The 15,392-nt window shown below is 44.7% G+C and overlaps 1 protein-coding gene across 1 annotated transcript in view; it reads left to right on the forward strand.

The window, feature by feature from the left end:
- Positions 1–14,691: 14,691 nt before the first annotated feature.
- Positions 14,692–15,392, forward strand: part of GMPS (guanine monophosphate synthase) — a 63,971-nt gene continuing 63,270 nt past the window's right edge. The window contains exon 1 of the mRNA XM_042457959.1: positions 14,692–14,863. Coding sequence (XP_042313893.1) covers positions 14,837–14,863 — 27 coding nt within the window. The 5' untranslated portion in view covers positions 14,692–14,836. The remainder of the gene's footprint in view (positions 14,864–15,392) is intronic.

Raw genomic sequence — 15,392 nt, forward strand, 5'->3', positions numbered from 1 at the left:
CCGCATGCCCGCCTCCTTATGAGGTGTGCCATATGCAGCTTTCCAGTTTATGCGGAAGCCATGCTGTAATACTTTGAATGGTGCACACAGGTGTCGCCACTCGCATTGTTCCGCCACGTGCATGAGCCTCATTCATTATAATGGGCGCTCGGCATGTGGAATTTGCCTTATGGGGGGGGGGGGGGTCTGGAAACAGATCCCCACGTAAGGCAGGTCCACTGTACCTCCAGGACTAGTTATTTGTTCAATTACAAGGGAAGTAATGCACTGTTTTCTTTGTGTGTGCCTTCCGGTCATTTCTGATTTATGGTGACTCCAAGCAATCCTATCACAGGTTTTGTGGTGCCGATAGTGTGTCACTCACCCAAGGTCACCCAGGGGTTTTCATGGTTGAGTGAGGATCAAACCCTGGATTTCCAAAGTCACGTCTAACACTCAACTCACTACAACGGCTGTGCTCTCCAGATTACACAAACACTGCAATAAAATATTTCCACATAAGCTTGAAGTGGTGTGGGATTTAATACTCTAAAATCCAACATATTTAATCAAATTTAAAGCCCTCATGGCCTGGTCCAAACTAGTTGCGGAATCGCCTCCTTCATACAACCCAACCTGCACACTTAGTCCTCTGGGGAGACATCTACTGCCCTAGGGTTGCCATAAGTCTGGACCCCAAACACCGGACAAATGTAGGACAAATGTAGGACAAAATTTTCAAATGGAGGGCAACATTTTTAAAAAACCAAGGACACACGGAAAAAAATTGATGGTTTTTAAAAAATGTTAATATAAATACATGTTTCTTAGGCATGATCAAAACGGAGGACATTTGGGCATTATTTCTAGACAGAGTGACAGAAATGAACTTCCCTTTTGGCCAACCCCCCCTCCCCCCATTCCAAACAGCACATTGGGGCATTGAACATGGCTTTACTACATGGCAATCTCTTGCATATTCAGAGGCTTATTTCCATAACCAAACTCTTTGGGTTTCACACTGAAATATGTCAAGGTGATTTAACAAGACGTGGGTTGCCTCGGATTCAACTGTACCTCTCTGAAGTGTTGTACTTGGTCAAGGGACTTTGGGTTTTCTTCACTGCGCAAGGACGTGTAAAAAATCAGAGCAAATACATGATCATGCGATCAGCGATAGCGGCTAGATTCCTGCATGACGATTGCTGAGCTGACGACCTCACTATGACTCCTTCCTCGTTATCCCTCATGTTTCTTCGGTCTGCCTACTCCGAGCTCTTCGTTCCTCCTTGTCCTCCTCCTTTCCCATGCCTGTCAGGTGAGCTTACTGCAGTCCGTACTCCTTTCCTTCCTTCCTCCCTCCTCCTACTGCTGCTCTTCAGTTCTTCCCGACGTCCTCCATTCGGTCATTACTTCTTCCCTCTGCCTCCTACTGCTTCCTAGGCTACTCCTCCTCTTTTTTCCATCCTGTCCTTCCTCCTCCCCCTTCCCCCTCCTTCCTCGCCCTACCTTCCTTCCTCCATCGCCCCTCTCTCTTCCTTCTTCCCTCTCTCCTTCCTACCCTTCATCCTTCCTCCTGCTTTCCTCCCTACTCCTTCCTCCCTCCTCCTCCTCTCCTTCCTTTTCCCTCTTCCTCTCTTCCTCCCCCCTCCTCCCTCCTTCCTTCCTTCTCCCTCCTCCCTCCTCCTTCTTCCCTCCTTTCTCCCCCTTCCCCTTCCTCCTTCTTTCCTCCCTCCCCCTCCTCCCTTCCCGCCTGCCAGGCCTGCTGCTGGTGGCGCGCGCGCGCACAGGGAGCCGCCAAGCCAGGCAGGCACTCTGCCTACTCCTCCGCTTGAGTGGCCTGACGCGAGGAGGAGGAGATGCGCCTCCTGCGCACGGCTGTGCCACCCTCCCCCCTTCTCCGCCACCCACCTCCTCCTTCGCCTCCTCCTTCACTTTCCTCCACATGGCCGCACGGCCGTGAACGGACGGAGGAGGGTGGGTGGTGCGGCCCTGCGGGGAGCAGGGGAGGTGGGTTGGCCCCGCACAGGCCCTGGAACTGGGGGCTGGGGCCAAACCGGGACCGGGACCGGGAGGGGCCCCCCAAAAGCGGGTTGTCACTCACGGGGGCCGCCGGGGTATGGCATCTCTAACTGCACCAATAAAGACTAGACTAGCTGCATTTACCCAGAGGGCCTTTTCATCTGCTTGCTCCCAAACTCATGGACAGATCTCTTCTGACAGGCTTCCCTGAGTAACTTACCGGTCACCCTCTGATATGGATACCCCCAGAATACAAGCTCTCTGTTGTTAACTGACTGTTTTTAGATTATTATTTTATTATTACAGTTTGTATAATTTAATGTTGTTTTGAAGGGAGGGATAATAGGTTTTCACTTTGTATTGTTGTATATTATTATATTATTTATTGTCATATTTTATATTGTATTTTTACTATGTGGTGAGCTTGCCTCGATCTGTTGGAGAGGTGAGATAGAAATAAAATTTATATTCTCTATTCTATTCTAAATAAAATTATGTAGCTACACTTACAATTTTCCAGTATTCCCCCCAAAATTCCAGTGTTGCTTTTTCTGGAAAACCCACATCACTGGTCAAAATAAGGCAGGGCAAAACTATGGGCACCATCTTTACTGACTGATCTGTTAAAAATTCCTTTTTATTATTTTAATTCTAGGTGGCACGTTGACAGAATAAGATGTTTATTTCATTACCTGTAATGCATTTTCCAGCTCTTCAGCTGAAAGAGATTCCAGAAGCACCTTACAAACAATCATTATTAAGACCCCCTGTCTTTGCCTTACACTCTGAAAGTCACAAGGCAAACTATTAGAAGAGAATTGAAATCATTACAGAAGGCATGATGCAAAGGATTGATGAATGATATTTAATTGTAGAAAGTGCACAGAAAGGATGTATATGCCATTTTTATGCAAATGCTGTACGGGCATTTGAATCTTTATTCAACACTAACTGTAGAAAAGCACCTTTCATGGTACCTGGGGTCAGGGCAGAACATGTGGCACACACCTGTCTCCTCCAATACCTTTCCTCATCTCCTAGGCATCTGCTGCCTGAGGGGAACAGTTCAATTTGTATAATGGTAATGCTAGCCTGTTATCCCTTGTCTCATTTTCATGGTCTAATATCATTTTACATGTTTTTTTAAATGCATCTAATTGCTAAATCACAATATGGCTTATCTCCTCACTGAATGTCCTTAGCCATTCTACACAATTGCTTCAGATGAAGAGGTGCAGTTAGTTTTCCTCATGAGTCTATAGGACCAACAGCCATTGATTTTTTTACTTCTCGAAGTTTTCATACATAACATTTTTTCTTTTTATTGCCAGTATTAAACATTACTATCTCAACTTTCTTCTCCTTAAGAATTCAGTACTTACACACACACACCACACACACTCACTCACTCACTCACTCCACTCACACACACACACCAATTAATATCGTCCAAATTCATGTATAAAGATTTTAAAATACAAAATACGTTCATTGCACAGTCATGGTATTATATAGTCAAGGGGATTAATATCAAGAACTTTCCTTAAGCACCACATTTCAAATAATAATAATAATAATAATTTTCCATCGATCAGGGCGGTGAACATTACAATAAAATCAAACACAATACAATAATATACACATATTAAAAACAAATCAAAACCCCATCAGCCAACCATCTTGCCGACCAAAGAGGGAGGAAGGCCATCAGGAACTCATTCGGGGAATGCAGCTCGAAATAGGAAGGTTTTCAAGTCCCTTCTAAACTGAGCTAGGGAGGTGGCCGAGCGGAGCTCTGTGGGCAGCATATTCCAAAGGGCAGGGGCGACGCTGGAATACATCCTCCTTTTTGTGGAGGAGAGTCTGGTCCCCTGGAACCCTGAGTAGTTGCTGCCCAGAAGTTCTGAGGGTGCGGGGCGGAATGTATGGGGAGAGGCGGTCCTTCAGGTATCCTGGGCCCAAGCCATGTAGGGCTTTATAGGTAATCACCAACACCTTGTACTGAGCCCGGAAGCAAATAGGCAGCCAATGCAGATCTTTAAGCATGGGTGTAATATGGCTGGCCCTGGAGGTACCAGTGACCAGCCTGGCTGCCATATTTTGTACAAACTGTAGCTTCCGGGTTTGGTATAAGGGTTGCCCCATGTAGAGCGCATTGCAGAAATCCAATCTAGAGGTTACCAGAGCGTGTACCACCGTTTCAAGGTCCCTCTGGGCCAGGTATGGGCGCAGCTGGCGGATAAGCCGAAGCTGATAACAAGTGCTCTTGACCGTCGCATTCACCTGAAATATAAGGTGTAGCGACGAGTCAAGAAGCACTCCCAGACTGCGCACGGAGTCCTTCACAGGAAGCGTGATCCTGTTCAGGACAGGTGGAACCACCGCCATTCCTGGACCAGGGGGACCTATCACAAGTACCTCCGTTTTCTCTGGATTCAGACTGAGTCGGTTTTCCCTCATCCAGCCCATTACTGACTCCAGGCATGCCACGAGAGGAGAGACGCCATCCTCAGTCACTGCGTCAGTCGGAGACATAGAGAAAATTATTTGGGTGTCATCAGCGTACTGATAACCCTGCGCCCCATGTCTCCGGATGATCTCTCCCAGCGGTTTCATGTAAATGTTAAATAGCATGGGAGACAGAATGGCTCCTTGAGGGACCCCAGTTTTAAGGGCCCTCTTATCGGAGCACACGTCTCCCAGCTGCACCATCTGGAACCTCCCAGAGAGGTAGGACCGGAACCACTGAAGCGCAGTGCCCCCGATTCCCACCTCTACCAGGCGCTCCAGAAGGATACCATGGTCTATGGTATCGAAAGCCGCTGAGATGTCCAAGAGCACCAACAGGGACACACTTCCCCTGTTGATGCCCAGACGGAGATCATCGACCAAGGCGACCATGGCCGTCTCAACCCCGTAACCCGCCCGGAAGCCAGTTTGAAATGGGTCCTAATGAGTTGATTCTCTTCTTGCCAGCTTTCTTCATTATTCAGCTTTCACAACCATACTTAGAAACTGGAAATATTGTGGCTTGGATTATTTTGACTTGGTATTTAATATGTCCTTACACTTGAAGATCTTACCTAGTTCTTTCATGGTTCAGGTCCAAAGACAATATTCTCAATATTTCCTGAAAAAATGAAAAACTGTTACTTAAATTTGTTTTGTAACTTCATTTCTTTTTTCCTCAACTGCTGTATCAGAATATTTTCCAGTGTTCAGTTTTAAATGATAAATAGTTGTTTCAATATGTGTGTGAGTGAGACAGAGTGAGTGAGCAAAAGTTCGGCGTGGGAAAAACATGCCAGAGAGATTTCTGCACTAATTAATGTCATTCATGCCTGGTCACAGCTGTGGATCTTCAATTTCATCATAATTTTTACCATGTGGAAGTATATTGTCCACACTTTGCCATTTCCTTCTAGCTCCCATACATAATTGCCTCTTTCAGTTGCAGAATTTACACTAATCATGCAGAGGTAATCTGGGACCTTTGTGTGTAGTGAGGTTTCCTTCTGGGTAAATAAACATACAATGTTATTGCAAAGTACTCTTTTCAAGCTAAATGTGCACGACAAGTTTTACATACTTATTGTAGAGCCTGTGTACATGGAATGGATAGGAATGCTGTTGTGTTCATCTCAGGCAACAAAATGTCCCAAGTCTATATTGATTACTTTACCTCTAAGATGGGCGGGGGGGGGGGAGGCATGTTCAGAAACATATTTCTTCTTCACCTGGATCCATCTCACTAATGAACTTTATACAATCAGCATGTTTTTAATGGATTCATAAATGTAATAGAGAGAGAAAGAAAAAAGGAAAATGGGAGAAGAAACACAAAGGATGTGAATATGGCACAGGCATACACATTAATATAAGCTGATTGTATTTCAAAAAAAGAAAATATTTTCTTGAAGTTGATAGTTTATAAAATACAGGTTCATGTCTATGTAAAGTAGTAAGATCTTCTGACTTTTGAAACATAGATGATGAATGCTTCGCATTTCATTCCTGGACCATAAGTCTTTTTGGAAGAGTAAAAGCATACAGAATCCAATCAATTAGATTCCATCTTACAGGAATATAGTTTAAAAGAACATTTCAATCTAAAAACACCAAAGATTTTTCTAATAAAAAATAAGTATGTTATAATACAATTGGCCCATATCCACAAATCCTTGTCTATAGATTCAACCACCCATGCTTTGAAAATACAGTATACGTGTATGTGTGTGTGTGTGTATATATATATATATATTCCAAAAAGCAAACCTTGGTTTTGCCATTTTATATAAAGGACACAATTTTACAATGCCATTGTATGTAATAGGACTTGTGCATTCATGGATTTTCTATCTACAGGTGGTCCTGAAACTAAACCCCAGGAGATACTGAGGGCACACTATACATGCTTGCTAAGGTGTAAAGCAGTGGAATAAGAGGGAAGCCATATTAGAAGTGGGTAGACTCTTACCAAGGAAGCCACAGCCCTTAGTTTACAAGAGTGTAGCAGGACTGTGAATAACAGGTTGTCTTGGAGGTCTTTTATTTATAGGGATGCCATAAGTCAGAGCCATCCTGATAATAATTAATAATAATACATCCAGCATTTTGTGTAAGAAGAGACTCAGAGTCCCATTGGAGTTTGACAGAGACAGAATACGGCCAGCTAGTTGAAGAACAAACATATGAAGTAGCTCCAGATGAAGAAGATACATTAGCTAGCAACCCAACTGACAGTAGATTAATTACAGAGCACTAATATCACAAAGAACTTTATTTTTTAAAAGTAAGAAATCATTTAAATTTTCCTAGGTGACATAGCTTCATTTATCCCTTTAAATGTGTTTTGACTACATGTTCAGTTCCAGTGCTGCTAAGCCTTCACTACTCATAAGATACACTTTTAAAAAAAGAAAAGAAATCCAACAAGTATTAAGCATTTGGCAGTTCCATTGTTGTCTTTTCATTTTTCTTTTGATAATCTCTCTCTTTTCAGTCTCCTCTTTCTAGTTTGTTGCATGAGAAAGCTCTGAATGCAGCTTATGAGAAATAACCATGCTGTGCAGCTGTCCCTCAGATAAAACACTAAACATTTTTGCATACACAATAAGAAGCAATTGTCAAGACCTTGCAATATAAAGAAAAGAATGAATATTTTGCAAGGTATAAGGCCCTTTCTTGAAAAATACAAAAAGATACTTTACTTAAAATTACCTCCTTCAAAGGACATACCACTTGGATAGACATTTCACCCATAGAACTAAACACTAAAGGAGTTGTAGGACTGTCTTTTTTTCTCCCCCTGTAACATCTAGTTACATGCTGTGGCTTAGTGATTAAGACGCCTGTTCCGATGATCGGAAGATTGGCAGTTCAAGGCCCAAGTGCTGCATGATGGGGTGAGCTGCCATCACTAGTCCCAGCTTCTGCTAACCTAGCAGTTCAAAAGCATGCAAATGCTACTAGATAAATAGGTACCACTTCTCAGTGGGAAGGTAACAGAGTTTGGTGCAGTCATACTGGCCACATGACCACTAGATCAGTCCTCAGACAATGCTGACTCTTTGGCTTAGAAACGGAGATGAGCACCGCCCTACAGTTGGTTACAACTAGACAGTCATGTCAAGGGACTACCTTTACCTACCTTTAACATCTAGTACTATATGAGCTCATAATATGTCTTCTATTGGATGAGACCATTGCACTGTTCAGCCTCCTTGTAATTGGCAGCGGCTCTGCTAGCTAACACCTTTAAAAGGGGGACAGTAAGAATTTTGTGTTCCACCACAGAGGTATAAGGCTGTGCCACATAACTGAATGTACTGACACTACCAGCCAGTGAATTACAGTGTGAGGTGGGCATATTTAAAGCATGTTAACATAGCATCTTTCTTTTCTTTTTCTTTTGGTAACATTTGACATTGTTATTATTATTATTATTATTATTGTTTATTTATATAGCGCTGTAAGTTTACACAGCGCTTTACATAGTCATCAACCAAGTTACATATAAAACCTGCCTATGGCGTATAATCTAAAATCAAAAGCAGCAAAAATAATAACAACTTATAATAATACAATGTGTACAAAAATACATAGCAAATAACAATAAGAATGAAATAACATGGCAGATGTATATAATAACTTGAAAAAGTTATATTTCTGGACTACAACTTGTAGATCAGCCAGGCAGCATGGCCACTGGTCGTGCTGGTTGGGGGATTTTGTGAGCTGCAGTAGTCTTCCTACTGTTCACATAGGCTGCATCTGCACAGGAAATATAATCCGTTTTGACATCACTTTAATGTGGTTCAAGCTGATGGAATTCTGGTACCACAACAAACTATAATTTCCAAAATTCCATCACCTTGAACCACGGCCATGAAAGTGATGTCAAACTGGATTTTATCTCCTATGTGGATGCAGTCATAGGCGGGTTATAGACCGCCCATTTGGGGCGGTCTGGACCCACCCCTTTCCCTGGAGCATCGGGGCTTCAGCGGCTACACCAGCAGCCGCTGAGGCCCCGATCCGCCGCTATTCAGGCTGCGGGGATGCAGCAAAACACCGCTTCCTCGCAGCCTGAAAAGGGGTGTCCTTGGGGCTTCAAGCCCCAAGGACACCCCGCGGCGGCGGGGAGGGGGAGAAAGGGGCCGCTTGGCCCCTTTCTCCCTTGCTTCGCTGGGTGCAGCCGTCTGGAGGCTGCGCCCAGCGAAGCAAAGCAGTGCCGCGGACCAGGAAGGAGCTCCGAAATGGAGCTCCTTCCTGGTCCGCGGAAAGGGCGCCCTAGGTGCCCTGCTGCGGATTGAGGACGTCACGTCCGCGCCGCCCCGTCTAGAGGCAGCGCGGCCGTGACGTCCTCACGGCGGTGGCCATGTGGAAGGGCCGCCGCCGTTTAGTGCGTGACGGGCACGCACTAGGGTTAGGGCGGTGCAGAAGCACCGCCCTTTTATAACCCTAGTGCGTGCTCGTCACGCACTAAAATGCCGGTATGTAACCGGCCATAGTTAAAAACAAAATCAATCAATCAAACAAACAGAACAGAACCAGTTACCTACTGCTGTTTGACATAGATGGCCTTGGCATTTCAGGTATCTGTATCTCATTCTCTTACAAAGCAGCCCCACAATTCTATTCTTCATATCAGATTTAATAGTTAAATGGGATGGGAACCACGTTATACTTGGATGCATTTTTGTTTCTAACACTTTCTCAGGGCTTTGCTATGTTTGAACATATAAACAAACATGAAACACTGTCACTTTTACAGTCGAAACTTAAACATATTTACAATGATATTTAACTCTTTTATAGTACTTTTGGGAGTTAAAAATTATTTTCTCTTCTACCAGCGCAGTCCTACAGAACTAAAAGCCTTTCAGTCAAAATGTTTGTTGTTTCTGAAAATCCCACCTACCTTTTCTTCACATCATTGCTTTGTATTGGGAACCAAGACTATACTGTAATCCACATACAATTTTAAACAGTGCCCCAATGTGTGCAGCAAGTTTCCAGGTTTTTAAAAAATATGCTGCTTTAATCAACTACATTTTCAAATATGTGTATTATTTTGTGCACACTTTATTTCTCTAAAATGGTCTTGAAGCCTCCCAAATGCCTTCTCCACCCTCAGAAATGCTAAGCAAGCCTCACAAATGTGTGTATTCTTGAAGCAAGGTGTCTTTCTGCTTGCAACAAGTGAAACATATGAATATTTTACTTCCTTTGAGACTGCTGATCCAATTGAAATTTCTTTCCATCCTTACCTGCCCTCACTGGAGTTTTTGAGCAGGGATTTCTTTAAGAGTTTTTCCTTTTCCTTTTTTAAAAAAACACCTACCAAGATCATGGCAAGGATGAAAGAAGGAGCTTCTCTCTGTCTCTTCCTTCCTCCTCCACTGACTTCAGTGGACTTTACTACTTACGGTAGTAAGTATGCAGAGAATGGTATTCTTAATGTCTCTAGGAATGTGGTAGTTATAACAAGTGGAGCCTGTAACAAAATGTTGTAGTGTAGAGATTTCCTGTTCAGGATGCCAGCCAGCTTTGCCCCTTCCAAGCTATTCTTTTCCACCATTTGCCCAGTTCTTCACTGCTTAGAGCAGCCAGTCATCATTCTGTGCCTTTTCACATTACATAATTGTTACTCCAAAAGGTGGGGAAACTGGGGTGGGTGGGTGGGGGTTCCCACTAACTGTGTCAGCGTCTTTAAATATTTGGGGATTGTTTAGCTCAAAGAACGCTTTATGAGAGGCTGGGTGACCTGAGGATCGTACACCTATGTATACTGGTACCCATGTGAGAGAACTCCATTTTTAATGAAATAAAGGAGGTTTTATTTTGAAATCCCATCCACATACACAATAGTAATCCAAACACCATACAGAGATAGTGGAGGCTGAAGGTTGTAGGAAGGTGATGTTTACCAGTCCTGAAGAAGGATCAACGGAAAGTGGGGTGTCGCTCAGAAAAGCCCAAGGGCGACACAACAAGTAAGAGGGGCTCTCTGTGCACACACAGGGCTAATGTTCCCCAGCTGTGCACTGTATCATACTGGCTCTGGGTCCAAAGCTGAGTATGACCCAAATCTGCATCCTCAAAACAATTTGAAATAAAAGGAATGAGAAAATTTTGAACACATCCTTCTGCCATGTTAAATTAAAACTACTCCACTCTTTCTGAATCCAACATTCATTTTAAAGTGTGCATCTCAAACAGTAATAGTTTTAACTCAGAAGTAAAGTACTTTACCTTGGATACAATCCTCATGAATGTGAAAAAAGAAATAATTTTTCTGGGAACAGTGTAAGTACTGCATCCCAAATGCTATTTATGTTTGTTTGTTTGTTTACTTAAGTGAAATTCCTATCATTCCTAAGCATTGTTCAGGCAGACTGGGGCTGATGGAAACGGGAGTCAAACAACATTTGTAAGGCCAGAGTTTCCCCTGCATTGCTCTTATTAGTTAGAGTATCTGCACTGGGTTGAGGATTGAGGAGATCCAGATTCAAATCCCTGCCTAAACACAGTACTTACTAGATGATGTCAGCCAATCTCTCTTTGTCCTTCTACCTCACAGACTTGTTGTGAGAAGTAAACTGGAAGAGACTCTTGTGCTTCATCTTGGAGGTAAAGCTAAGACATAATTAACAAGTAACTTATGAATGAAGTGCAGCCTGCCTGGCAGAGTTCACCATAAGATGGGAAAATTAGAATGTGATGTTCATCTACATTTAAAATAATTGTTAAAACATTTACACCCTCCCTTTCTTTTACCTCACTTACGGAGCCTTCAAACAAAAACAAACAAAAAAATAATAATAAGCGATTCGGAAGGTGAGAAACATAATTCTAAAATAAAGAAGCCAAGCAGTGTAGTATTTTGAGTTTTCATAAACGTCCCAATCCTAAAGATTTTTACTCAGAAGTAACACTCTGTATTGTTGTTGTGTGCCTTCAAGTCATTTCCAACTTATGGCAACCCTAAGGCAAATCTATCACAGGGGTTTCTTGGCACGTTTCTTCACGGGGGGTTTACCATTGCCTTCCTTTGAGACTGAGAGAGTGTAACTTGCCCAATTTTTTTCCAGCAAAGTTTACTCGAGCCATTTCCCACTATGATTTAAAGTGAATTGTTGATTGGGTTATAAGATTGTCGTTCCCATTTGAAACTTGTTCCAATCCTACTGTGATCGGTTTCAATTGCGATGAAGAGAGGCAAATGCGAAGTCCCCACTCTTTCCTGACACTAGTTCTTTGGCTGTTCTTTTGAAAAAAATAGATTCTGAAGCGGGTTCAACCGGTAAGAACAACGGATCTGAATTGCATCATTCTGGAGGGGAGGGATTAATGGCAGAGGGGCGTTTACCATCCCTCCTGTTTTTGGTAGATCCACCATCCCCTTTCAGCGCTGCCTTTGTGCTTATGGTGTGACCTATGGGTACATGATTTTTTTAAAAATGCAATTGATAGAAGATTCACAGATTTTGCAACTACTTGCAGTCAGTGAGGCAAGGAGCTGCAAAACCAATGAAGCAATTCTTCTATCCATTTATTTTAAATATATATTATAGTTCTCAAGCTGGGCTGCCCAGGCTGCTGCTTACGTCACTGATGACGCTCAGATGATTGACATGCATTTTGAAGCAGCTAAACTAGTGGGGACGACAATCATGCCAAAAAAGAAGCAATTCCTAGGGGATAATGAAAAGATCCACTTTCATAATAGGAATGACAGGCCTTTTGGAATTGATTTACCAAGACGGAGCGAAGGCGAATAGCAAACTGGTTTAAATGCAAGTGGGAATGAGCCCTCACTCTACAGAAAGTGGGCAGAAGTTTGCAGCTGTGGTGTGAAACGGTAAAAAAAAATGTATTCCATTTTTTTCTTCTTTGTTTTAAAAAGGAATTTATTGCACATTATCATGGGGATCTCCTCCTTCCTTTCCAAAACCCTGATTTACTCATCCTTCTACTAATGGGGCAGAGGAAGAAAGACGAGCAGCCTCTCCCCTTTATTAACTTCATCCTTCCTCCTCTTGAGAACCATCCTAAAGAAAAAAGGCGTGAAGAAAACAGTCTGAAAACAAAAAATATCTGAAAACAACCCCCCCCTCCCCGTATGTTTTTTTAAATAAAATGCTTTGAAGCTAGGACTGCAATGGGGAAGTGTGTCCTACTCAGGTTTGCTTTCTTTGCTCCTTTTTTTCTGAGGCTTGTCCTGACAAGGGATGGCAAAGCTGCTCCTTTTCTCCTCCTCAGTCCCATTTGAGAGTCAGGGTTTTGGAAAAGAGGAGGAGAGCCCTATGCCAAGGTGCGATAAGTTCCTCATTAGGACATTTTAAATAAAAGGGGAATTAAAACTCGGACTTCATGTTTTATATTGTTGTGTGCCTTCAAGTCATTCCTGACTTATGGCAATCCTAAGGTGTTTATGGGGTTTTCTTGGCAAGATTTGTTCAGAGGAGGTTTGCCTTCCCTTTGAGGCTGAGAGAGTGTGACTTGATCAAAGTCACCCAGGGGTTTTCATGGCAGAGTGGGAAACTGGACCCAGGTTTTCCAAGTCATAGTTCAAGACTCAAATCACTAGGACACAATGCAGAGTCATAGTCCAAGGTGCCTTGGACTATGATTCTGTAGACCAGGATTTGAATTCTGGCTCAGCCATGTAAACCTCTTGGGTGACTTTGGACAAATCACACTTTCTCAGCCTCAGAGGATGTCAGTGGCAAGCCTCCTCTGAAGAAACTTGCCAAGAAAACCCCATGATGGGTTTGTCTTAGGGTCGCCATAAGTCGGAAATGCCTTGAAGGCACACAGCAACAATATTATCCCTTGGAGAAAATGTATATTATCACTTGGAGCCAGAATGGTGTAGTGGTTTGAGTGTGGGATTATGACTCTAGAGGCCAGAGTTCGATTCCCAGCTTGGATGTGAAACCCCTGGGTGACAAGTCACACTCTCTCAGCCTCAGAGGATGGCAAGAACAAACTCGCTCTGAACAAAACTTGCCAAGAAACCCGCATGAAAGGGTCACCACAAGTCAGAAATCACTTGAAAGCACACAACACACATATAGATGTAGAGAGATCTTGTAGCCCCTTTGAGACTAACTGAAAGAAAGAGGTTGGCAGCATGAGCTTTCCTAGACTTAAGATTTAAGTCTGCTTCCTCAGATGCATTTTAAAATACATGCATCTGAGGAAGTAGACTTAAGCCTATGAAAGTTCAAGCTACCAACTTCTTTCTTCAATGAGTCTCAAAGGAGCTACAAGATCTCTCTACCGACTGATTCTACAGACTAACATAACTATACTGTATCTTTGCATCCTACACACACATTTGAGCTATGATGCTGGAGATCAGGATTTGAATCCCAGCTGGGCCTTGATGAAACCCTCTGGGTGACAAGCCACACTCTCTCAGCCTCAGAGGACGGCAAGGGCAAACCCCTCTGAAGAAAACATGCCAAGAAAACCCCATGATAGGGTCGCCAGAAAGGCACAGCACCACAATATTATCTCTTGGAACCGGCCTAGTGCAGTGGTTTGAGCGTTAGATTAGAAACCACTTCAAGGTAAACAACACACAAATACACATACGCATGTAAGTGTAGTTTGGACTATGATGTCTCCCATCGTAGGGTTGCCATAAGTGTCCACTAAAACCAGGGACAAAATGTGGAACAAATTCTAGACCAAACTATAGGACAAAACTCAGCCCAAAATGGAGGACATTTAAGAAAAATGGAGGACCTTCTGTCCTGCACTTTGGTCTCGAATTTGTTCCACATTTTGTCCCTGGTTTTGGTGGACAATTATGGCAACCCTAGACTGGGCCATGAGGAAACCCTCTGGGTGACAGGTCACACTCTCTCAGCCTCAGAGGACGTCAGTAACAGACTCCTCTGAGCAAAACTTGCCAAGAAAGCCCCATAAGTCGGGGGAGGGGGGCTTGAAGGCACCCAGAAGGAAGGGCTGGAAGAAGGCGGCCCAAGCGCCGCCTGCCTCAGTCTCTTCTTCCTCCTCCTCCTCCTCCTCGTGGCGCCTGACGGAGGCGGCCGTTGAGGGGCGCCGTTGGGCTCCCCTGTCTGTCGGTCGCTCTCCCTTCCCTTCCTCCCTTCGGAGGAGGAGGAGCAGGGGCAGGAGGCGGCCCGAGGGGCGGCGCGTGGGACTGCGGGGCGGGCAGGCGGGATTAGCTCATCTCGGCCGGAGCAGTGGCGGCTCCGTCCCCCTCCTTCCCTTCCCTTCCCGGTCTCATTCCGGGTCGCAGCTGGGCTCCGTGGCGCTCCTTGGCGGCGTCTCTCCTCCTCCTCCTCCAGCCGGCTCTATGGCTCTGTGTAATGGAGAAGCCAAGGTCAGTGCGGGAGGGAAGGAGGAGGAGGAGAAGGGAGCGGGAAGAAGGAAGGAGGCTCCTCTGCCTCCCCCTCCGCCCGAGGAGCCTCCTTCCTTCCCGCTCCCTCCTCTTCCTCCTCCTCCTCCTCGGGGAGCTTTGTGTAGAAACCCCTCCGAAGGGACGGAACTGTGTCTGTCTGTGTTCCTGTGCGAGGGAAGGCTTCGCGCCTGGCGCCTGAGGGAGGAAGGGAGACTGGCGGGGAGCCTGGGGGGGGAGCTGGCCCTCTCCCTGCCTCCGAAGGGGAAGGGAGGGAGGAAGGAAACAAAATGTCCGTCCCTCCCTCCCTCCCTGCCTCCCGCCGCTTGGCGTCCTCCTCCCTCCTCCTTGTGGCCCCTCTCCCCCTCCAGGCGTCAGCCACGTTCGTTCCCACAGACAGAGGGCACTTCGGGGGCCCCCTCATGGCCGACACTTTGGGTTGCTTCCATGGCTCACCCTGCGGAAAGCACCCCCCCCATGGCTGACACTTTGGGCCCCCCATGGAAGACACTGT

The sequence above is a fragment of the Sceloporus undulatus genome, chromosome 3 (assembly GCF_019175285.1).
Source record: "Sceloporus undulatus isolate JIND9_A2432 ecotype Alabama chromosome 3, SceUnd_v1.1, whole genome shotgun sequence".
In the NCBI taxonomy this organism is placed as follows: Eukaryota; Metazoa; Chordata; class Lepidosauria; order Squamata; family Phrynosomatidae; genus Sceloporus; species Sceloporus undulatus.